At 41.5% G+C, this 24,224-nt stretch overlaps 1 protein-coding gene across 1 annotated transcript in view; it reads left to right on the top strand.

Annotated features, from left to right (window-relative positions):
* Positions 1–7,709: 7,709 nt before the first annotated feature.
* HHLA1 (HHLA1 neighbor of OC90) overlaps positions 7,710–24,224 on the top strand; it is a 36,816-nt gene continuing 20,301 nt past the window's right edge. Inside the window, exons 1-7 of the mRNA XM_064384142.1 lie at positions 7,710–7,788; positions 8,809–8,868; positions 12,873–12,932; positions 13,724–13,804; positions 17,213–17,296; positions 17,397–17,480; positions 23,343–23,426. Of these exons, the coding sequence (XP_064240212.1) occupies positions 7,710–7,788; positions 8,809–8,868; positions 12,873–12,932; positions 13,724–13,804; positions 17,213–17,296; positions 17,397–17,480; positions 23,343–23,426 (532 nt within the window). The remainder of the gene's footprint in view (positions 7,789–8,808; positions 8,869–12,872; positions 12,933–13,723; positions 13,805–17,212; positions 17,297–17,396; positions 17,481–23,342; positions 23,427–24,224) is intronic.

The raw sequence follows: 24,224 nt of genomic DNA, 5'->3' as shown, positions 1-24,224 counted from the left end.
GGATCAATCATACAGAAAATGTTCAGTGAGTGATAGTTTTTGACTCCATCCGATGCCCACACACCAAACTGTCTTAATTTGGGTGTCCACAAAAATAGAGATGAGATGTTGCGTATAGGTGGTTTATTCAGAAAGCATTCCCAGAAAATACAACTCAGAGAGTGGAGAGATGAAACAGGTGGGGTGAAAAGCCAATTAAAGGGTCAGCTGATCCTTGTAAACAACTGAGCTCAATTTCATGGAAATCCACTGAGAAAGTAGGTAAAATGCACCAAATAATTGTCCCCCTTAGAAACAGGAATCTGGGGCTTTTGTCCACAGACTCCTGTTTTGTGGTGTTTGAGAGTCATTCCTGGGGCGTTAAATCCTCTACAGCGTTAAGTTTTCCTGTGCTTCAGGTAAGTGAGCGCGAGCTGCTGAAGCCCTCAGATAGAGAAACAGAAGCATTGCCAGTGAAGGTGGGGAGCTTCCAGTATGCTGAGAATTGTCTGTGAATTGCAGGTGAACTCAGAAATGGGGAGGAAGGACACAGGGAAGGATACCATCAGCATCTGGCACATAAGCCTATTTGAAAACCAGACATACACAAAAGCAAATCAAAACCCGGCCAGGTTGCCACAATTTACTCCGTAAATCTAAGGACAAAGATGTCTAACACTGGGCAAGCTGGTAATGATACTCACGAACACGATTCATTGTGGATACATTGCCTGTCGCCCCTGAGAACCAGGGTAGACATCCACTGCTCTTCTAGAAGACCATCGTCTGGCTGCAAAGTCCATGTCTAGCTCACAAAGGCCTAAGGATAACTTCCCAGTTATGAGAAGTGAACACACTCTGCAAGTGTATATTTCTGTCCAAATAAAACTTACCTACCTCAAGCCTCAGGTATGACTATGTGACAGAGAAAAAGCCTAAAAATTATATCCCTGAAAAAATTTCTTTCCATCTGCACAAATGTAGCAAAAGCCCATTCATAGACTTACCCCCCGATACTCCTGGGAACTTGTTGTTTCTGATAATTTCAGCTTCCAACAGTGGGTATGGGCATCCAGCTGATCCGGGACCCAGTGACTTCTCCACACTGAAGACATGTACGATGTCTCCCCTGAGAAAAGTCCAGTTGTCCCATGTCCTGCCCTTACGTCAGATAAGAAAATATTCCCAGCAGTTTATCTCCTGGTTCTGGGCAGGTCTGCCTCAGGCCAGTGCAGGGCAAGGGAGTTAGCAAAAGGAAGAGGAGTGAGAGATGAGATTTGAGAAGTATCAGGGGTCAGGCCATGAAGGCCCTCATGGGCCCCATTGTAAGGTTGTTTTTACTCTGAGTCAAGAGGGAAGTCATTGCAAGGCATTGAGTAGAGGGATAGCAAGATCTGATTTATGTTAAAAAGAGCTTCTCTGGCTTGAGAATATACTGAAGGAGGCAAGAGCAGAGGCCAAGAGGGTAGTTAGGAGCAATATTGCCTTTGCAATAATCAGTTCAATGAGAGTCAAGAGAGGTTGGACTTAAGTGAGAACAGCGGGGGTAGTGAGAAATGTTCAAACTCTGGGTACATTTTATAAAGTCTTCAGTACTGTGCAGTAATTTCCTAGGCTTTCACATTCATTCACCACTCACTCACTCACACCCAGAGCAACTTCCAGTCCCGTAAGCTCCTTTCATGATGAAGTGTTCTTCTACACGGGTGGACTATTTTTTATCTTTTATACTATATTTTTACTGTACTGTTTCTATATTTAGATATACAAATACTTACTATTGCATTACAATTGTAATAGTAAAATGCAGGTTGTATAAACACAAGCAGTAGGGTCAGGCTTGCCTACCCGACTTTAGTCACCAGCTGAAATCAACTCCAGCCCCCAGCCATTTCTTCAGAAGACTCCCGTGGGCCGGCGTGCCAGGTGATGCTCGGCCCACAGACCTTTGCAACAGGAAGAGGGAACTCATCACCTAGAGACACCTGGTCTGCTCCTTCAATACACATAATTACTGTCAGGTTTTCCCATCCCGTGCTGAATCAGTGCTTTGTCATTCTGCTCACGGATGCTATTCAGCTCATTGCACAGGCATTTTTCTCCCTTGCAGTTGATCTTTCACCACCCTGAGTTTTTGGTAGGATTATTATTCCATTTTTTTCCCAAGAGGATTTAAAGCAATATCAAGCTTTTCCCCACCCCCACCCCCTGTATCTTTCACTAAGAACTCATATAAACCCCATGGCTCTGACCTAGCTGTTAATCTTTTTAGCTGTTTAAGTTCTTTGAAGTCATTTACCCTGCTCAGAAGATAGGTAAGTCGTATGCGGTAGGTATTTTAAAACTTTTTTGGTTCTCCCTCCTCTTCAAAGCATGAAGCCAGCTAAAGAATGCATCTGCTATAATCCTGAGCTCTGGGCTCCCAGATACTGAAGGCTATAAGAGCAGTTTCTATCATCCAATATCTACATTGCATTTAGCTAAGACTCCATCCCTTGATCATTTGATCACAGTCTCTTTCTTGTCGTTGTTCATTTTAAGCTATTGATTAGAAACTTAATGCGGTCACCAGCTGGGAGGATGGTTTCTCCTCACATCTGTGATAAATGAAACATAATCTTTAATCCAGAGCATTGGAATGAGGATGAAAGAGTGCACTAAAAAAGGGCTGGCAGTGAGGCAACAGCCGAAAAGTTACATTTTCTTACTCAGTGTTCAACCAGTGATGGATTTTGGCAGCAAACAAACTGGAGTTCCAATCCTGGCTCTCCCAGCTGCATTCCCCTGGGCCTTGTGTTTGTCTGAGGCTTGGTTTCCTGAAACTATAAAATAAGAATAATAACAAGTCATTAGTAGGGTTGCTTGGAGGACCAAATGGGTATGTAAACCCATTCATTGGTTTACATGTAAAACTCCTAGTACCTCAGATGGTCAACAAATATTAGAATCTTTACCTCTTTTCCGTCATTAGACTTTTTAAGGCAGCCCCTCACCTTTTGGTGTTCTGTCACAGCTCATGGAGCCAAAGCGCCTAAGTTTGAAGTCCAGGGCTGCCCCTGACAGCTTAATGACCTCAGGCAAACTGTCTAGAGTCCCCAGGCTTCTGCTCTCTCCAAGAAGGGGAAGCTGATATCTACATGGAAGGTTACTGGCTGAATGGACCATCGTAATGCCTCAGAACATGTGTCGTTCATTGTGGCTAGCCCACACCAGCGGGCACTCCAGCGTGCATTTCCACGTCTCCACGGCACACCGTAATTATGCTATATTGAATCCAGCACCTTTTGGCTGAAAAGTAGAGTGAAAAAGGCAGATTTGCTTGCCAAACTGAACTAACCTTGGTTGATTTGGGACCCTTGATGATTGGAGGTAGCACGATGTTTAATTAAGACTCCAGAGCATTTGCCGTCACCATCCACCCTCCCGGTTCCAGGGCTGCTGTGATAAAACACATAGATATATTGCAAACTGATTTCACAAGACTCTTGGGTGGATTCTTGTCCCATCAGTCACAGCAATACTTCTCAGCCCTTCTCCCGAGAGTGTGACTGGATTTCTAACCCTTCCACCTCCCAAAATGCTTTGAAATGGTGATTCTGTTTTCAATATCAGGCTTTTTACTGGCACTCCAAGATGGTATTTTGAAAGCAGCAGAGTAAAACAGAACACTGTGGAAAAGGGACTTTCGTATCTGAGAGACCATGGTTCAAATCCCAGTTCTCCCACTTGGAAATCATGTGACTGGGAGCTGGGGCTACACCTCAGACCCCTGGACCTTTATCTTGTGTAACCCAAATATCAATGTCTGTCTCATGGGATGCTTGGGAAGCTAAATAACAGATTGTGCTCAAAATGGGAGGATCAATAAGTTGTACTCTAGGGAAGGAAAACCCTGTTTCCTCTACTCTCTTAGGTTCAATTTCTGAGGTCCTGCAAATTAAACAAACAAAAGAAAGATACAGGAGAAAAATGGTTTTTTTCATATGCTTATATGAGTCCTCACAAAAATGAAATAAAAACCGTAAAAGGGCCATCAGACCTGGGGGCTTATATATCACTTTAATAAAAAGATGAGAAATTTGTGAAGTGACAAGACAAAGGAAAAGAGTTGTGAGCTTCTAGAGGCGGTAGATTGTGGGAAGGAAATATATGGAGAAACCAGTGGAAGATAAGGCTTATTTTTGTAAGGGTTGTTTGTGCGCCCACTCAGCGCCCACTTTCCATCTTCTTCATGGCCATAAAACCCTCTCCAGGAGAGAGAGAATTTCTCAGACATGTCTGCACATAGTCAGGTAGGAGAAGCTCCAAGAAGGCTTCTTTCTGCATCTATTGATTCTCAATGGCCTTCCACTTAAAATGATCCATGAGCCCAAAGTTACTCATTAGGGGATAGTATATTTTGGCTGGCATATTCTGATCCCCTTCAACGTATAGTTATTGTTATCCTATCATCACATGACTTACTCCTCTGCAAGTGTCACTGAAGAAACAAATGTTTATAGATAATTATCCAGTAATAGTCATGAGAAATGTGGTGAAATAATGACAACTTAATTTTATGGTAAAGCTTTGGATCTCTAATTCAGTCTTTTTAAGATATAACTTTGAGGACTGTAACTCTATCATAAGAAGATCATTGTCTGTCTTGCTTACTATTGGAATACCAACGTCTTTTCTTATATTTTATGATTTTTATTATTGTCATTATATTAGGTTGGTGCAGAAGTAATTGTGGTTTTTGCCATTACTTTGCTTTAATTATATTACTTACATGTTAACCATTATATAGCACTTGCCAGACACTGTCCACTGAAGTCTATAAATGTAACACATGTGGCCAGGCACAGTGGCTCACACCTGTAATCCCAGCACTTTGGGAGGCCAAGGAAGGCAGATCACGAGGTCAGGAGTTTGAGACCAGCCTGGACAACATGGTGAAACCCTGTCTCTACTAAAAATACAAAAATTGCCAGGCATGGTGGCATGCGCCGGTAATCCCAGCTACTCGGGAGGCTGAGATAGGAGAATCGCTTGAACCGGGGAGGTGGAAGTTGCAGTGAGCTGAGATCACACTGCAATCCAACCTGGGAGACAGAGTGAGACTCGATTTAAAAAAAAAAAAAATAGTAACATATTTTAATCCTCAGGACAGTCTTGGATGAGGCACAGAGAGATTTAGTAAGTTGCACAGAAGAGCCAGGAAGTAAGCAATCCTCTGACTCCACGGTTTGTGCTCATAACAACTTGCCATGAGCTCCACAGGTAATTTTTGATGAAGTGAAGGTTAAGTAAGTTAACCCAGATCACAATGGCTAACTCAAGGTTCAAGGGAAGTCTGTCTTACCTTAAACCCAGGCTGTCTCCCTGTCCTAGACTGTCCCACAGGGGCCCAGGCTTGCAAAGGGGAGTGTAAAGTCAGATGTTCTCAGTTTTACTATCTGGTGAAGTCTAGTTAGTCGGAAGTGTTCTTCTATAAAACCTATGGATATTCCAAATATTGCATGAGACACACTAAGATGTTATTCATTGTTATCTCAGATTCAAATTTAACTGGGTGTCCTGTGTTGTTTACTTGTTAAATCCGACAACCTTAATCCAAACATATAGTTGACTTGGCCAATGACAAAAAAGTTTAAAAACCAGAGAGAAGTAAAAATGTGTTTTTCTCCAAGAACAAAATCAGTAGGAATTGTAGTCTTTGAGTAATAAATCTTAGCATGTTTACTCTTAGTAAATGGAAGAGGGTGGTTAACATAATAAAGCAGGAGTCGAAAGGAGAGAGAAATCTGTAGCTATTATGTAAGTATAAATGCTTGTTTTTCTACTATAAGTTTTAATCTTTTAATTTCTTATTTCTCTGATATGATGCTGAGTCCTGAAATAGATGCAGAAGGAGAAAGGAGAAAAGAGAGAAAGATAAGAGAATGAAAAAGAAATTAAGATTCCTAATATCTACCACATTTCAGAGGTTGTACTAAGCATCATATTTTATTGTCTCATTTAATCTTCACAAAAATACCTTCAAAGTAGCTACAACTGTCCATTCTACACACAAGGCTCACAAAGGGGAGATAATGTTTACACAGCAGTTGAGGTGCCAAAGAAAAGAATCCTCACTTAGCAGGAATTGCCTGCCCACCTCCACTCCCAGTTACCCTTTGCTGGAGAGAACACTCAGTCCTGGCTTCACCAGGTGCTCTCTCTCTCTCTCTCTCTCAATGGAGAATTTCGCACAGCCAGCCTTAAGTGTGAATTAGTTGGGTATATGTCTACATCTTCTAAGTTACTAAACAGCTCAAGGGAAGTGGCAGTATCTACTCTGTCCCTGTGTCTCCAGCCTGAGCTTGATGCCTGGTATGTATTGTGAGCACAGTGATGTCCCAGGTGCTGGGTTAAATGCTCTGGATTCATCATCTTAAATCCTCACAAAGACCCTGTGGGAGTTCTCTTAACTGTTTTGCAGCTGAGGAAAATTGATATTCAGAGAGTAAAGAGACTTATGAGAATGGGTGAGCTCCAAGAAAGCCCCAGCTCTTGCTTCTTTGTAAGACCTGTCTCTGTCTGGGGTGACACCTAGAACAAATGCCAGTTACGTCTCTATCAATAATTAAAAAGCTATTTAAATGTTTTTGGGATCTTATAAGAAAATGGGTCTTCCCATTCCTAATGGATAGCAGAACTTCTCAACATACAATTTGCCAGCAGGATGCTCACTTCCTGCAACATTTTTTTCCAACCCACGTACACATTCTCTTGACTTTTCTTCCCTCCCAATTCACCTTCCAGATAAATTCTACTCTCTACCAATGGAAAATTTCTCCTGTCTTCAAATCATATCCGTGCAGCCTGTATTTAAATTATCATTACATTAATATCTACACAGAAAGACAGTGCAATTATTAAGTATGCATCAGACAGCGTTCTGTGTGGCATCTGGCCTGCAGAAAGTGCTCGGTAAATGTTAGCCATTATTCATTTTGTTTCAGCTTTGCAGCTGTTACTGTCATGGTGATTTTCCATGGCAAATGCAAAATGAGAATGGCTGGCACAGACTGCTACAGAGAAGGAAGGAGACTGTGAACACTCACATAATCCTATGATAATATATTTTCCTATTTATGAGAGGAAGTGATGCTGTATTTGAAGGATATTTCCCATCTCAACAGCCAGAAAACCCATGGAAGAAACATTAATGCTCCCTGGATATGTATGCATCCCCCTCTATATCCCCAGACTTCCTGCAGTCATGAAGGGTCATATAAGTAATTTTGGCATGGGCTGCAAGTTACAAAAGCACATGTGTTGCTTCCTGGCAAAGCACTTAAGAGTTGGTGCATAATCCCACAGCTCTCACCCTTCCAGTGCCACAGCGAATCAAAGACTAAGGAGACTATAGTGGCCACATGGAGAACTACAGGATAGTGAAGCTCCATTAACTGGAGTCTCTGAGAGACTGTGCGGAGAAGAGTTCCCCATCAAAATGCATTGAGTATGTACTGCAAACAAAATCAACTTTTGTTGTGAAGCCAATTAAATTGTGGAGTTAATTTGTTACCTTAACTTCCTAACCTCTCCTAACCTAGTACAAAGCCTTTTTCAGATTGTGATTTTAATGATTCCTCATGCACTGTTCTCAAAGAAAGCTCCGCATTATGAATGTGCTTAGTAATCTAGCCAGTTTCCTCAGGTGCCTGCTTGCTTCCTTCCAGGTGGGCCAGAATATCACAGGCATGCTGGGCTTCCTGTCACGTGGTCCTCCAGTGAGACTGTACATGGGCCTGGCATGTGTCTTGTCCCTTTGGAACACAGGTAGGTCTGCTTGGAATTCTGGAAGTGTCTGTTCTGTATACTAAGTTTGAGTATCCACTGTGCTTTAGAGAACCTCAGCCACCAACATTTCTGCCCAGAGTCTTAAATGAGTCTGTTCAAAATGGTAAAAATAACTTCCGTATTTCTGTTTTTCCCTTGACTTTTTGCATTTGAGTCCCATGTATGCAAAAGAATTATCTTCACCTCCACTTGTACCACCTTTGTCCAAAACATCATTTTCCTTTTCCCAGACAACGAGAGAGCTTTCCAAACCAGCTTCTCCTCTTGTCTTTCCATGACCCATTCACCACCAATCAGCCTGAGTGATCTTTTTATAAATCTTATTATGTCATCTTCCAAGTTCCTCCCTCTTTTCTCTCCCCCTGCCCCAAATTATTCACTGACTTCCCACTTCTCTCTGGGTAGTGTACCAGGTCCTTTTCAGGCTCTGCATGACACTGCCTTCCTCACCCTCCCCACTTCCTACCCCTCCACCTCCTTCATTCTTTATGCCCCCATCACTGTTGCTCTTCATTCAATTCTTTAAAGTAACACTCATGCCATATCAGACACTGGGTTTGTGCTGTTCTCTATACATCAAATATTCACCCCACCAGTTAAGTCCTACTCAAATGCTATTCATTATTCAGAGATTAGCTCAGCGTCCCCTCTCAGGGAAGGCTTCCAGATTCCTGAGACTAGATCAGCCCCCTGTTACATACCCTCACCATTCCCTTCAAGGTATTCAATGTTGTTTGCCTACGTGTCCGCCTTTCCAGCACACACAATGCCTGGCAAATACTAGGCACTCATTAGCATGAGCCATCATTAGTAGTTGGTCAACAAATATTTGATGACTAAATGATTAAATGAATGCACAAACTAGATGTGGGATTTTAAATGTCACTTCACAATCCCAGATCATAATTCTCTTATCTGTAAAATGGGTATGTTGAACTGAATTCTCTCTGGTATTATATCTTGGTTATAATTTCTCTGATTAAACCTTTTTTACTTTAGTATCTGGCATCAAAGGGGAAACCAAGAGCGAGAAGGAAATGACCTTCCTACCTACCACAGGTAAGTGGGTGGTAAGGGCTACTTTTTAGCTTACTGTTCTTGGGCAAATTCCTGGACTTCCCCAAGTTTTTACATTCTCTACTGATAAGATAGTGATACATCCATATCTAACACTCTAATGGTCACAACAATGGTTCCTGTGAGATGTTCGTTTCTTTATGGTTTATCAAATACTTGAATCCTTGTGGTCTTAATAAATTCACAAAGACTGTGACCTTCCATTGGTGATAGAAGATTGTACAATGGGAGGTGTTGTCACTTGCCATCATCGCCTTTGTAATAATTTCATCTTTCTTTGCCTCTCCTTTTTGATGCTATGAAATTGACTTTGCAGTACAATGGTGAATACTTGCAACAGAAAGGACAAGAGGGGTCAGGGAACCGTTTCTGTTTCAAAATTTTTAGTAAACAAGCAGGATAATTTTTTGGTATGGTTTTGGTTTTAGTTTTTGGAGAAATTATGTTACTTTTTATTTTTATTCATTTTTTTTTTTTTTTGAGACAGGTCTTACTCTGTCACCCAGATGGGAGTGCAGTGGCACAATCTCAACTCAATGCAACCTCCACTCCCCAGGCTCAACAGACTCTCCTACCTCAGCCTCCTGATAGCTAGGACCACAGACATGTGCCACTGTGCCTAGCTAATATTTTGTATTTTGCAAGAGATGGGGTTTCACCATGCTGCCAGGCTGGTCTCAAACTCCTGAGCTCAGGAGATCCACTTGCCTCAGCCTTCCAAAGTGCTAGGATTACAGGTGTGAGACACCAGGCCTGGACTATTTTTATACTCTTATTTTTAATTAGAATATTCACGTAGTTCAAATAGCAAAAGGTACAAAAGTGTATAAATTAAAATGCTCTCCCAGTCAGCAGTTTCCTTTTCCTGAGAGCACCAATTGTAGCAATTTATTGCGTAAGTAGAATAATTTTCCACAAATATTTTTCTTATCTGAGCCTCTAATTTTCTCCCCCTTAAATGGGAACAATTCCTTCCCACAGGTAATCATGAAGGATAAAAGATGATAAAATGCTAAGCATAAAGAAGTACAAAAAGTGCCAGAAAACTTCTATTTTAACGATATTATGGTGGTCTTTTTATCCAAAAATAGAAAAATGTCTTTTTATAATGTCAGGAAACTTATTTGAAAAATGCTTCTGATTATATCCTATTCAGAAATCTGTGCTCCACTGGTGTTTAGTTCAGACTTGAAATATTGTTATCAAAATCCACCCAAGGATTTGTAACTTAAAAAAGGAGTGGTAGAAATAATCTTTCCTCGGTGAAAGGAGCGGTGCTAAAGAAAGGTGCTCAATGAGAAAGATGACACAGACCCCGCCATTCTGGCAGGAAAAGTATAGGAATCCTGCCAGCCTGGTAGCCTGGGGCGTTCCTGCCGCCTGGAGACCTAGAATGGAGGTAACCCTGGTCCCTAACCTGCATGGTGGATTCTGTTGCCTGGACAGATAGCAGGCAAGGTTGATTGGTGCCTCCCGCAGATCTTACAGCAGCTGCTGCAGAGTAGACTTCTCAGTTAAAGTGCCACATAGGTGCCTCAGAGGGTGGAGTGCCTCTCTCAAGCTAGAGAGCTGGCTGGTTGGCAGCATTTGCCCTGCTTAATTATGTCTGTCTCAGACTTCCTTTTGTTGTGATGTAAGCCTCTTGCCTCCAGTAGCCCTGTTATGGGGAAGGGGAGTTAGAGTCCCCACGTACCTCTAATCGCAGAAGCTCTGATATTTAACCAGAAAGCTTGGCAACTGGTAAAAGACCAAATTGGCTTAAGCAAGTAACAGTTGACTTGACTCAGTTTCAACACAATATCTAAAAAGCAGAAGATAGCAACCTAAATGTTCATTGACGGATGAACAGAAAAAGGAAATATGGCATATACATACAATGCAATACTATTTGGTCTTAAATAAGAAAATGTTGCCATATGCAATAACATGAGTGAACCTGGAGGATAGTATGCTAAGTGAAATGAACCAGTCACGGAAGGACAAATACTGCATGATACCACTTACATGAGGTGTTTCAATAGGGAACCTCACAGAAGCAGAGAGTAGAAAGGTAGTCACCAGGGACTTAGGAGAGGGAAATGTGAAGTTTGTTGTTCAGTGAGTATGAAATTTCAGTTATGCAAGATTAGTAAGTTCTAAAGATCTGCTGTGCAGCATAGTAACGATAGGTAACAATACCGTATTGTGCACTTGAAAATTTGTTAATAGGGCCGGGCGTGGTAACTCACGTCTGTAATCTCAGCACTTTGGGAGGCCAAAGCAGGTGGATCAAGAGGTCAGGAGTTCAAGACCAGCCTGACCAACATGGTAAAACCCCATCTCTACTAAAAATGCAAAAATTTGCCAGGCATTGTGATGCGTGCCTGTAATCCCAGCTACTCAGGAGGCTGAGGCAGAAGAATCACTTGAACCCAGGAGGCGGAGGTTGCAGTGAGTTGAGATTGTGCCTCTGGACTCCAGCCTGGGCAACAAAGTGAGACTCCGTCTAAAAAAAAAATGTTAATAGAGTAGATTTCATAACTGTTCTTCAATAAAATTAAAAATTAATTTAATTTAAAAAGTAAAATAAAAAGAAGTGAGGGAGAAGAACATGGACAAAGAGCTGAGATTGCTCTTTTCTGGTTTTATCTTAGCCAATAGCCCAATATGCGATTTAGGTACATAAACTTGTTTGGGGGATTTCGGTTTATTCATTCTTAAAGGGAGTTTCGGACGAGATGATTTCTAAGGATGTTATGAATTGTTTGAGGCTGTACTTTCATGTTACTATTTTATTCATGAAAACTTTAATTTCAGTGTCTGGAAATAAAGATGTTAAGAAGGAAAAAGATGGGACATTCCTTGATGTGGTGGAGTAACTGCATCAGCCCTAAATCCTGACTTACTCTGTCATGCAGGGGACATTTCTCAGACTCTGTGGCTTATTTTCTACTAGTAAAATGAAAATTTAAAATAAAGCACCTTCTTCTTCCTGCTGGTACCTACTTTTGCAGTGGTCATTTTTCATGTTACATCTGATACTAGCTTTTTTTGTACCAGCTTCTTTTCTGAACCTCTCTGTGACCCTGACAAGACATGTCGCTTCTGTCTCATTTAATTTAATAAAACAAAATGTAAAATAAGGCACCTTCCAGATATAACATGAAAAATGACCACTGCAACAGCAGTAGTAACAATGCATGTGATCCAAAATAACTGATCCTTCTGGTCTCTGCTTAACGTCACTTCCACAAGAAGGCCTTCTCCATCCCCTGACACCAGGCTAGTGCCCCGGTACTCCCAGCGCCGTGTTGACTCTCCTCTCTTGTCACGACATGTGAGTCTCCTCCTCCCTGACCAGATCACACACAGGAAGCTCCGTGGGGCTGGAGACCGGGTTCGTTCCCCTTTACCACTTCATATTGCCTAGCGTATTGCTTGGCCCTCAGTGAATATTTCTTGAATGAACCAATGAAGAATGAATGAATGAATGAATGCCTTTGAAATTTCAAATTTTTCTTTGACATTTTCTTCTTTGGTCACATGAAATTTGCCAAGTAGGCAAGAGGCCTAATATTTTGGCCACTGCTCTACAGTTCTAGAAAGTAGGTTCTGAGCCCTTCATTATGGACTTAGTTGTTCAGTTAGGCAAGTTTTTTCTCCTCTCTGGGCCTCAGTTTCCCTACCTGGGAAGTTTGGAAACTGGAAAACTGAGGCCCAGAGAAAGAGAAAAAACTTGCCTAGCTGCACAAGCTTAATCACCAATAAATAAGCTTAATCACCAAGCTTATTTATTAAAATGTGGATTTCTAGGCCACACCCACTGCACGGAGATCAGAATCTGTATCAGGGTCATGCAGAAGAGCCTGGGATCTGCCTTTTCTCAGTGTCCGCCAGTGATTCACACAGAGGGCAGCTGCCAAAGAGGCTTCCAAGGCTTCTTCAGCTCCTGGGGGTAGGAACTGTAACCACTTGCATTTTTCTCATGAAAACTGTTTCCTTCCTAGTGTCTGACCTTAGAGGAGAAGAGAGGAAGGAGAAGGGCGTGGCATTTCTCGCTACCACAGGTGAGTTTCTCTCCCCCAAATCCCCGGGTGACTTCGGCTGCGGAGCAATTCCTCCGCTTCTCTAAACCTCTGTTCTTACCCACAGTGGAGCCAACATCATCTCTCTAATCATTACCTGATCATTAAGTAAAGGCTGAAGAAGACAATGTTTGAATAAAGAGGAGCATCAACAACTATTTCCATCTTGTCAACTGCTGTTTCCAAATCTTTAAGGACTAGCTGGGGGAAGCGGGAATTTTAACTCAACCCGCTGCCCACTGCCACTACTGCTGCTGCTGGGAGATTTCTCCCTCCATCCTGGGTCACGTCCCAGACCTGTTAATTCTGAATTTCTGAGGATAAAGCCCATGCATTGGAATTGTGTAATTAGAAAATATATATTTCCTGGTGATGTCAATGCTCGGCCAGGGTGGGTGGACCCTGCTTTTACACGGGGTACTTATTTCAAACACAGAGCTGCTGAGAACTCCTGCATTGCACTTGGTCTTCCCATTATGGTTGAGATACCTTTTATGGGTCCCAAGTCTCTCCAAATGCAGACCTGCAATAGTCACTAAAAGTCTATGTCTCTTGTGCTTCACTGGAATTTCCTTATCTTATTTGTCACTATGTTGACCATCACCTCCTGAGGTCAGGGCTCTCCTCTTGACTTGGAACACTTGTGCCTGGCACTTGGTTTGTGTTCAGCACATGTGCAAAGAAGTTGAATATCCGCCTGAAGTTTGGAAATGTGGAATTTTTCTCTTACCAAGAAAAGCCTGCCAGTGACATTATCTCTGAATCTCTTTCAGAGCTGCCTGCAGGGTCAATCGATCTGTCCGCACTTAACCTGACAGAGCTTGTGAATGGGATGCTGAGTAGAGCATTAAAAGGTAATCCTTTTTTTTTTTTTTTTTTTTTTTTGAGACAGAGTCTTGCTCTATCACCCAGGCTAGAGTGCAGTGGCATGATCTTGGCTCGCTACAACCGCCGTCTCCCAGGTTCAAGCTATTCTCCTGCCTCAGCTTCCCAAGTAGCTGGGATTGCAGGTGTCAGCCACCACACCAGGCAAATTTTTGTATTTTTAATAGAGATGGGGTTTTACCATCTTGGCCAGGCTAGTCTCAAACCCCTGACCTTGTGATCCACCCACCTCAGCTTCCTGAAGTGCTGGGATTACAAGCATGAGCCACTGCGCCTGACCAGGTAATCATTTTTTTAAAGCACAATCCAGGTCCATTTTTTTCTTGTACTAGCATCTTTTCTAAACCTCTCTGTTACCTTGACAAGACACTTTGCTTCTGTGTCTCAGTTTCTCAGTGTTGAGAGTGGAGAATAGACTGAATTCAATGGCTCGTGCCTAAAATTTCAGCACTTTGGGAAGCTGAGGCTGACGGATTGCTTGAGCTTAGAAGTTTGAGAACTGCCTAGGCAACATGGCAAAACCCCATCTCTACAAAAAGTACAAAAATTAGCTGGGTGCAGTGGTGCATGCCTGTGATCCCAGCTACTCGGGAGGCTGAGGTGGGAGGATTGCTGGAGCCCAGAAAGTAGAGGCTGCAGTGAGCTGTGATCACACCACTGCATTCCAGCCTGAGAGAAACAGTGAGACTTTGTCTCAAAAACAAAAACAGAATGCAGAATTCATTGTCCTATCTAACTCAAAATGACGTATAAGGTTTATAAGAATTTTGAGAGCAAACTGCATTCCAGACATGGTATATTTGTAATCGTAACTCTGTTGCCATAAACTAACAATAATTACTAATTGATTATGTTAATATGATTCTGGATTTCTCTTTTTAAGACAATATTATGATTACAATATTATTGCCATCTTCTTTCTGTATTCTGTAGCATCTAGCAACATGATTTGTATGTAACACATACTTAGTGAATGATAGCAAAGCCTGAATGATCCCTAGTGTACATTCCTCACTGCCTTCATTATTTATTCTCACTTTCTTCAATCAATATTCATAGAACACCTATCCCATGCCAGGTACTCTTCTAAGTATTAGAGGATAATGCAGTAAACAAAAACCAAAAAACTCTGGCCTGAGGTAGCTTCCGTTCTAGTGGTTGAAGGAGTAACCAAAAACAAATAACAAACATAATAAATAGGTAATGACAAGTGTTATTTAGAATAAGGGGGATAGAGAATGCCAATTCAGCATTGAGGTCTATACAAATGACATTCTCTAGGACTGTGCAATACACACACTGCACAACTGTGCTTGGTGGCTCTATACTTGTTCGCTTAGATGTTTACCCATCAACATTATTCTCTATTCCTATTCCAAAGCCTGTAGCTGTAAATGACAAAAATATAGCCCCTGCCTCCAATTTGCTCTCATGAAAGTCACTGCGGATAGGGCTGCCTCAGTGGTGCAGGATAAGAAGGCAGCGATCTGCCTGAAGAGGGTGCTGTGGAGAGACTGAAGCATCAGATGGAGGAATGGACTGCAGAAACATTTAGCCCTCCCAGCCTTGAACTATTAATCCTGTCCTTTCCTCTGCAAGGCCCTGAACTGGGCTCTGTGAAATTTTGAAGACTCAAATGTCATAAATTCGACCTTCAAGGAGCTCAAAACTCTTCCAATGACTAATTTAATCCTTGCATAACCTCCATGCAGTGGTACCCTGACTCACATTTTCTACACGCAGACATTGAGGCATGCCCATTGCCGTATAGAATTGGAATTCAGAACTGTTTAATCCAGGTTTGTGTTCTAGCCCAAAGTTTCCCAAACTTGTTGCACAATAAGAAGCACCTGACATATTTACTAAATATTCATCTGCCCTGGTTCTTGCTCTGGAGATTCTGATCCACCTGATCTTGGAAGGGATACTAAATGTACATTTTTAGCAAGTGCTATTGGTGATTCTTATCATCAAAAAAAAACTTGAGGAAATGGAGTATTGTAGTATTCACATTTTGATGTATATCCCATTCTTCTAAGGAGCTTGTTAAATACAGTCTGGTTCCCACTCAGTGTATGGCATTAGGATCTCCAGAAGGCAATAGCCAGAGAGCTGAGGGGGAATGGGCACCACTGGTGATTTGGGTGCACCAAAGTTTACTGATTCTGCTATTCCAGCCACTATCACAGTGGGTCACAAATTTATACGAATAAAAATCACCTGAGGCCAGGCACAGTGGGTCATGCCCATAATCCCAGCACTTTGGGGGGCCGAGGTGGGAGGATCACTGGAGCCTGAGTGGTGGAGGCTGCAGTGGCTGTGATTGCACCATTGTACTCCAGCCTGAGTGACAGAGTAAGACCCTGTCTCAAAAAAAAAAAAAATCAGCTGATAACTTTGTTAAAATTCTGAGCCCTGGGCATACCCACCTCTCCCCTTTCTTCACCATCTGATTTATTAGATCTGGGGTCACCCCCAGGAATGTGCCTTTTTAATAAGTGCACCAGATTAGTTGATACAGGCAGGCAATTCCCATATCATGGTCTGGAAAGACCTTCTTCTACTGCATTGTCTTCCAGATATAAATCAAGAGCAGGCACTGATGGAGAGTAGATAAGATGCTCATGCATGTGTTCCTAAACCCGATTGTTTATTTTGTGTTCCTCGTTTAAAAAAAAAAAAAATCTCTTTTCTTTGTGTAATAGACTGAACATTGTCAAAGATATCCACTTTGTAATTACCAGAATCTGTAAATGCTACTATGTCAAAAGAGTGAATATCATCTGATATAACAGATTGATCAACTGAGTTAAAGATTTTGAGATAAGGCCATCGTCCAGGATTATCTGTGTTGTGCCAGATGCCACCACAAGGGTCCTTACAAGAAAGAGGCAAAGAGAGACACACACGGAAGAAAAGCCCATATGATGACAGAACAGAGAGAGATGTGGCCACAAGCCAAGGGACACAGGCAGAGCTGAGAGAGGCAAGAACAGAGTCTCCTTTAGAGACCTTGAAGGGAGTGTGCCCTACTGAGTTCCAGACTTCTAGCCCCCAGGACTGGGGGAGAACAAATTTCTGCTGCTTTACACCACCAAGTTTGTGATAATTTGTTACAGCAGTTTCAGGAGCCTAATACACCTTGGAATCTTACTTAGAGAGCTGGCACAGCTTGAAGATGAATCAGGAAATATAGACAAATGATACACACTCTTCAGTTTTTTGGTTTAGTTTTACTTTGCTTATTATTTTTTATTTGTATTACTTTTTAGTTTATTCTTGTTTATTTTCATCATTAATTTCTAGGGACTGTTTACTTATTTGTATTATTGTTACGTTAGTAGGCATCTCTGTCTCTATCTCATATGTTTTGACAGATAGCAAGAAGTTCTTCTCCTTGCTGAGTGTCACTTCTTACAGCTCCTTTGCCTTCCACAAGTTTTCTGTAGCTGTTTACAACAGTGAGTGCTGGCTGGCTGTTCTTGATGGTGGTGGTGGGGGGGATGTGTTGCCGTGCCAGTCTGTATGTCAGGGTCTCTGTTGAATCTTTTCTCTACACAGTTTCTAACCTCAAGACAGTGGACCCCACCAAATTCCCTACAAGGTATTGCTACTGTTTAAACAATCGGACCAATGACTTATCAGGTGGGTACAGCTAACCGTGAGGCTTGCAGCTTTTCCAATCTTGTTTGTGTCCTTTTAGATAAGTTTGTATTTTTCCTCAATGTAAGATAGGAAAATATGATGCTATCCACTACCCTTAACCATGTGTACATTCATTATCCCAGCAATATTTTTCTCTTCATCTTACCCTAGAAAAACAGTTGTGTGTCTAAAAGGGACGAGGGAAAATGTTCATGAAGCATTGTTTTAATTGCAAAATTGAGGAGCAAACTACATACCCATCATGAGGAAAAATTGTTAAGTCGTCTCCCATAGAATTAAACTTTGGAAAACAGCCACAAATAATACATAAATGAGTAAGATGCCCAAATTTGGCCTGTGCGTGGAAAAACTTCCAAGAGATTTTTTTTTTTTGAGACAGAGTTTTGCTCTTGTTGCCCACGCTGGAGTGCAATGGTGCAATCTCAGCTCACCGCAACCTTTGTCTTCCGAGTTCAAGTGATTCTTCTGCCTCAGCCTCCCAAGTAGCTGGGATTACAGGCATGTACCGCCATGCCCGGCTAATTTTGTATTTTGGGTAGAGATGGGATTTCTCCATGTTGGTCAGGCTGGTCCCGAACTCCCAACCCCAGGTGATCCGCCCTTCTTGGCTTTTCAAAGTGCTAGGATTACAGGTGTGAGGCACTGTACCCGGCCAAGATTTTTAATTAGAAAAAGAAAGTTACACAAAAATACAAAGAGCATGATGTTATTGATGAGAACACATATCTGGGCACCAGATAGGTGATTCCTTCTGAAAAGAAGATTGGAGTATGTGTTTCAGAGTGGAAGTATGTTGGTTAAGAGCACCTTAGATTATCTGATCTTTTTTTTTTCCAAGAGGAGTATATTCATGTGGTTGTTTTATAATTAAAACTTTAAAGTATTACATCTTCCTTATATTTAGAGGATACTGGAAAATAAAAGTGACAACTTTTCTCACCACTAATTCACCCATTTAGTAATTCATTTTGAGCATACATTATGAGCCAACCACTCTTTTAGATGTGGGAAAAGCATGCTGAGCAAAGTGAACACACCTCCTGCTCCAGTGGGATGTAGATTCCCAGGGAGGAGCAGAGAGTAAATAAATGCACTGCAAGTACATGGCATGTGGGCTGACAGCCTGACCGCGGGGACCGTGAAGCAGGGGAACGCTGGAGAGAAAAGTCATGGTGGGGGCTACTGCTGTGTGGAGAGTGGTCAGGAAAGTCTTCTCCAAATGAGGTGAGGGTTGAGGGGTGACCTTCAGGATGTGAGGGGCCAGCCCTGTGTTTATTCCTGGGGACAGTGTTCCAGACAAAGGCCTAAGTAGCAGCATGAGGAACAGAGAAGCAAGCATAACTGGAGCAGGTTAACCAGGACAGAGTTGTAAGAAATGAGCTCTGATTGGTGAGGGCAAAATGGGGAGGGTGTTGCAGATCACATAAAAGTTTAAGGTCTACTGTGAGGATTCTAATTTTTACCCAGGAATAAGAAGGAAGCCATTATGACTGTACAGAGAAGCGGCATGATCTAAGGATCCTTCTGGCTGCTTGTTAAAGTCTATATTATAAGGGAAGCAAGCACTCAAGGCAACCAAAGCCTCTTGTAGTTTTCCCCACTTAGTCTAATATTAATATTTTCCACCATATAACACTCTTCATAAACGTTTGTAATGACTATGTAACCAGTCAATGCAAGCATTCTCTTAGCCACTAGGCTGTTCTCAGACATTTGAGTGTATCTAGGTTTTTCTTAATATAAATAATTTTGCATTGGACATCTTTGTGCATAAACTCTTCCCCGTTTCAGATTATTTCCCCTACAAAGTAGAATTTCTAAAACAAATATTGTGAAAATATTATAGGAAATAATTACTAACATTTAATGAGTGCATATCCAGACCTGACACTGAGTACTTAATGCCGATTATGTTATGTAATTTACCCCATGAATCTCATCAATAAATACATTTGTGATCTTCATAATCACACCTTTCTCCCCATTTCATTAACCCCCACTGAGGGTAGAATTTTGTGCTGGAGGAGTCCCTTATCCTGATTGTGTGAAAGATGAAAATAAGATTTAAAAAGTTACATCTGCCTGGAGAAAGTTTATAATTTTATTTCATGACTCAAATCATATTTCCACACACTTGAAACAATTATATGAAAAGAACGATCCATGGATCATTATCTACAGACAAAACTGCATGCTGTTCTTCTGGTAGGTCACAGCAACTTTTGCAAGGTATGACAAGAAGTCACAGTGCTACCATGACAGGCTGTACACTTAGGCCAACAACTTGCCATTGCTCAAAGCCTTTGGGGAAGATATTTTTGTGGATGATCTTTAGATCTGGATCATTTTATTTATAATGGTTTCAACTCTGACCTGTAGCCCTCCTTTGAGGGCATATTTGCACATTTTCCTGTTTTTTCCACCTAAATGAAAATGGCTTAAATTTTCTTGATTTTAAAAATAATGTACTGGGATGTCAAAATGCTGTGCATCATGGACAGGTAAACCAAGAAACCAGAAATCACTGATATCCCACCATCCACAGGTAGTCGCTATTAATATGCTGATGAATGTTCTCCAAGGCTGTCTACACCACCTATATAACCCACTTATCTATCCCACCTGTCATCTAAGCTATTTATCTAACCTACCTACCTATGTGCCCAACTAATGTCTCCCCATCTGTCTAGACATCCCACTCTACATGTAGGAACCCATTCTCTGTATTATTTAGAATACAAGGTGAGTTACTGTAACAAATGACTCCAAGATAGTCTAGTTTAAAGAAGGTAGAAGTTCATTGCTTTAATGTGTGTAATCTGGGCATGTAGACATACCAGGACTGTTCTAACGATTTTGATGGTTTTTGGGCCCAAGCTCCTTCTATCTTGTTGATCTGCCTTTCATAAAGATCTGTTCTCATAGCCTAAGGTAGGTTGCCAGCGCATCCACACCCCAGCTATAATGAAGGGGAGAAAGGATTTTGAAGGTGTATTAGTCCATTCTCACATTGCTATAAAGAAATATCTGAGGCTAGGTAATTTATGAAAAGAAGAGGTTTAATTGGCTTGTGGTTCTGCAGGCTGTACAGGAAGCATGACAGCTTCTGCTCAGCTTCTGGGGAGGCCTCAGGAAACTTATGATCATGGCAGATGGGAAGGAGAAGCAGGCACATCTTACATGGCTAAAGCAGGAGCAAGGGAGAAAGAGGGGAAAGGTGCTACACACTTTTAAACAACCAGTTCTCACACTAACTCACTCACTATCATGAGAACAGCACCAAGGGCATGGTGCTAACCCATTTGTGAGAAATGTGTCCCATGATCCAATCACCTTCCCCCCCGCTCCCCTCCAGTATTAGGGATTACAGATCCAAACCATCCCAGAAGGCATGCGCATTCACTATGAACTCACAGCCTAAAAACATTCACATTTCTCCCTCTTACATCCTATTGCCCAGAATTTAGTCTCATGGCTACACACACCCGCAAAGCAAGTTTGAAATTATAGTCATTGTGTTAAATCACCATGTTCCCAACTAAAATTTGATACTCTCTTGCTAAAGGAAGGTGGGAGAATCCATATTGAAAGACAACCATGAGAATCTTTCTTTTTTTTCATACAGTTTTATAATCCACCCTCAAACCCATAAGTATTTAAAAAAACCCATTTCATCCCAGTGAATACTAGTATGCCTCATCTTTCACATAAATTCTTAGTATTCATTGGGAAAGAATGTACCATGATTTATTTAATTTGCCTCCACTTGTTGGAAACTTGGTTAATTCCTCATGTTTTTGCAATTATAAACAATGCTGTGATGAACACCTGTGTAAAATCACTTAGAGAACTTGCCCAATTACCTCTGTAGGATAAAGCCCTCAAAATAGAATTGTTGGCTGACAGGTAAACAATATTATAATGATTCGAGTTGCTAAAATGTCTTCTAAAAGTCTTCCCTATGTTTACAGTTTTACCAACAATGTTTGAATGCCTATGTTTTTCCACTCACGTTTCCCAACACTGAGTGTTAAGAAACAGTCTTAAATCATTACCAAATGGATAGGTAAAAAAGATTTTTTAAATTCTACCTTCTATTTATATGTGAAGGTAGTCATGAATCATTCATTTTGAGCATTGCTAGTAAATTAGATAATTCAAACTTTGAAAGATGCAAAGAATACCTTTGAGTTAATAATAACTGGCTTTCTTCCAAGCCTAAAAAGCAGATTGTGAAAACTATTCTAAAAGGAGAGTTGACAAAATGCATTGAGCAAGAGGTGGCATGAGTGCTGGTAACAATACTGGGAATAGTGGAAGCTTTGGCCCAAGGCGGACTTGAGCTGAAATCCAAGCTGTGCCACATACTCTGGAACTTTGAACAAGTTACATCCTCTCTCTGAGCCTTGAGCAAAATGTGAACTCCATCCTTTGTGTCTGGTTTCAAAGCCATGCTCGTAGCATCTATGCAAGACTAATAACGACTTCCAAGTTGCACTTTATTGGTCTGTTTATGAATCTTGATTTCCCACTAACTTCAGCTTCTTCTGTGTGTCTTACACACCTCTCCAGTACCTGGTAAGTAAGTGTATGGCACACTGCAAATGCTCAATGAATATTTATTAGATACATGGATTAATAAATGATAATTTTTAGAAGTAGAAAGAAGATGTACGAAATAACTAAGAGATAATACCCTTCCTCAGTTTCCACAATTGACTGGGAACAGACTGGTCTAAAGAGATAGAGAAAAGAGGGTCCCCCTGTTTGCCTACCTTCTGCATAGGCAGGTGTCTATACCTGCATAGATGTTCTCCCTCCAGGAGGCTAAAATGTGCCTGTGCGGATGTAGTGAGAGCACCTCATGGCTTTGACTCTCACATAGTAGTGCCTATCTTCTGTTAGTCTTGGTAGGTCACACATTCCATCCATTGTCACATTACATTTTCCTACCTCTCTTGGTTCTGTATTTTCAAGTTAGCTAGCTCCTGCCAAAATTCATGATCCCATTAATGAATGTACATTCACACACAGCATGATGGGAAATCGTCCATTGGACCCAAGAAGCTTCCTCTCTAGAAAATGACTGGGGCTCCTCAAACACATTCGCCATGTTTAGAAGCCAAGAAGTTGTTGGATCATGGAAAGCCATAAAGGAACAAAGAAGGAGGTGGCAGCTGTTTGACTAGAGGAATATTAGTAATTTTCACAGTCAATGGTATCCACCATGTCAGGCAATAACCCTGTTTAAACTCAGCTGAGAGAGAAGTTCACAATGATTCTATAACCTGAAATGTTGAAAAAATGTCTCAGATTTCCCATCTCACCACCATCGGTCCCTTTAACAAAGTGGGCAGAAGGAAAGATTCCTGGTGATGATTTTATAAAGTGTCTGGTCTCTACTGTTCATAGTTTACGACCCACCACTACATTTGACATTACATTTTCACTTTCTAACCCCCAAGTCTGTAAATTTACATTGCACGTCTGGGGGCTGCTTCCTATCAGATGGAGTAACAATGGGGAAATCACCCCAGAAAAACCATTATTCAACAATGTGCCCTTTCATAGCTCTTAGACGTTAGCAGAGAAAGGTGGGGAGACAGGATGGTAGAAGATGAAAGAGGATTTTAACAGTGGATCCAAAGTTTCCTTCCTGCCTGAAAGCAAGACTTCTCCTTTTTTAGAATTAGTAGTATTTATCTATATCATTGTTGATATTCCTCAATACACTAAACTAAATCAGACTTGTAAAATCTACTCTGAAAAATCCAAGTACAGTATATTTTTCCCCTTTTGTCTCTGAAGCAGAAATTTAAACCTCCTAAATTTGTCTTGCAGATTTTACAGCCCTCCTGGTAGACATCATTGGAAATTCTACCAGCTACCTCACAGAGATTTTTAAGTCAACCTCCATCCTCTCAGGTATGTTCATCTTGAAAATGCTTTGGCAACTGTGAGGTTTGGCATCTGTTTTGGTAGATACTCAGGCATAGTATGTTCCTCACCCCAACCCCTGCTATAGGCTAAACTGCCAGGAACCTTCATGTAATCTTTATTTGGATAATCAGTGTGGTCCAGTTTCCACACCAGTAAATACACCAATATTTAAGTCTTCACACTTCTGAGATCCAGAAAATTGGAGGAAGAATCCAAGTCTCAAAAGTTAAAGAAATCTAGACAGATTCAAGAAAAGAGCTTCTGGGGAGTAGCTATACTCCCATTTTAAGGAGGAAAGAACTGAGATCCAGAGAGGTTGAATATTTTGCTCAAGTTTGGTCCCAGAATTCAGATTTAAATCTATATGGAACCTAAGCCCACGTTTGAAGTACAGTTAAGAAAGATACACCTCATTTGGCCAGGCACAGTGTCTCATGCTTGTAATCCCAGCACTTTGGGAGGCCAAGGTGCGTGAATCATGTGAGGTCAGGAGTTCAAGACCAGCCTGGCCAACAAGGTGAAACCCTGTCTCTACTAAAAAATACAAAAATTAGCTGGGCATGGTGGTGGGCACCTGTAATCCCAACTACTCAGGAGGCTGAGGCAGGAGAATCACTTGAACCTGGGAGGTGGAGGCTTCAGTGAGCCAAGATCATGCCATTGCACTCCAGCCTGGGCGACAGAGCAAGACTCCATCAAAGAAAGAAAGAAGAGAGAGAGAAAGAGAGAGAGAGAGAGTGAGAGAGAGAGAGAGAGAGAGAGAGAGAGAGAAAGACAGACCTC

This window comes from Aotus nancymaae, unplaced genomic scaffold (genome assembly GCF_030222135.1).
Source record: "Aotus nancymaae isolate 86718 unplaced genomic scaffold, 86718_ANA_hifiasm-v0.15.2.pri h1tg000036l, whole genome shotgun sequence".
In the NCBI taxonomy this organism is placed as follows: domain Eukaryota; kingdom Metazoa; phylum Chordata; class Mammalia; order Primates; family Aotidae; genus Aotus; species Aotus nancymaae.
Note: the sequence above shows the minus strand (reverse complement) of the source record. Positions and strands in the feature narration are given on the sequence as shown.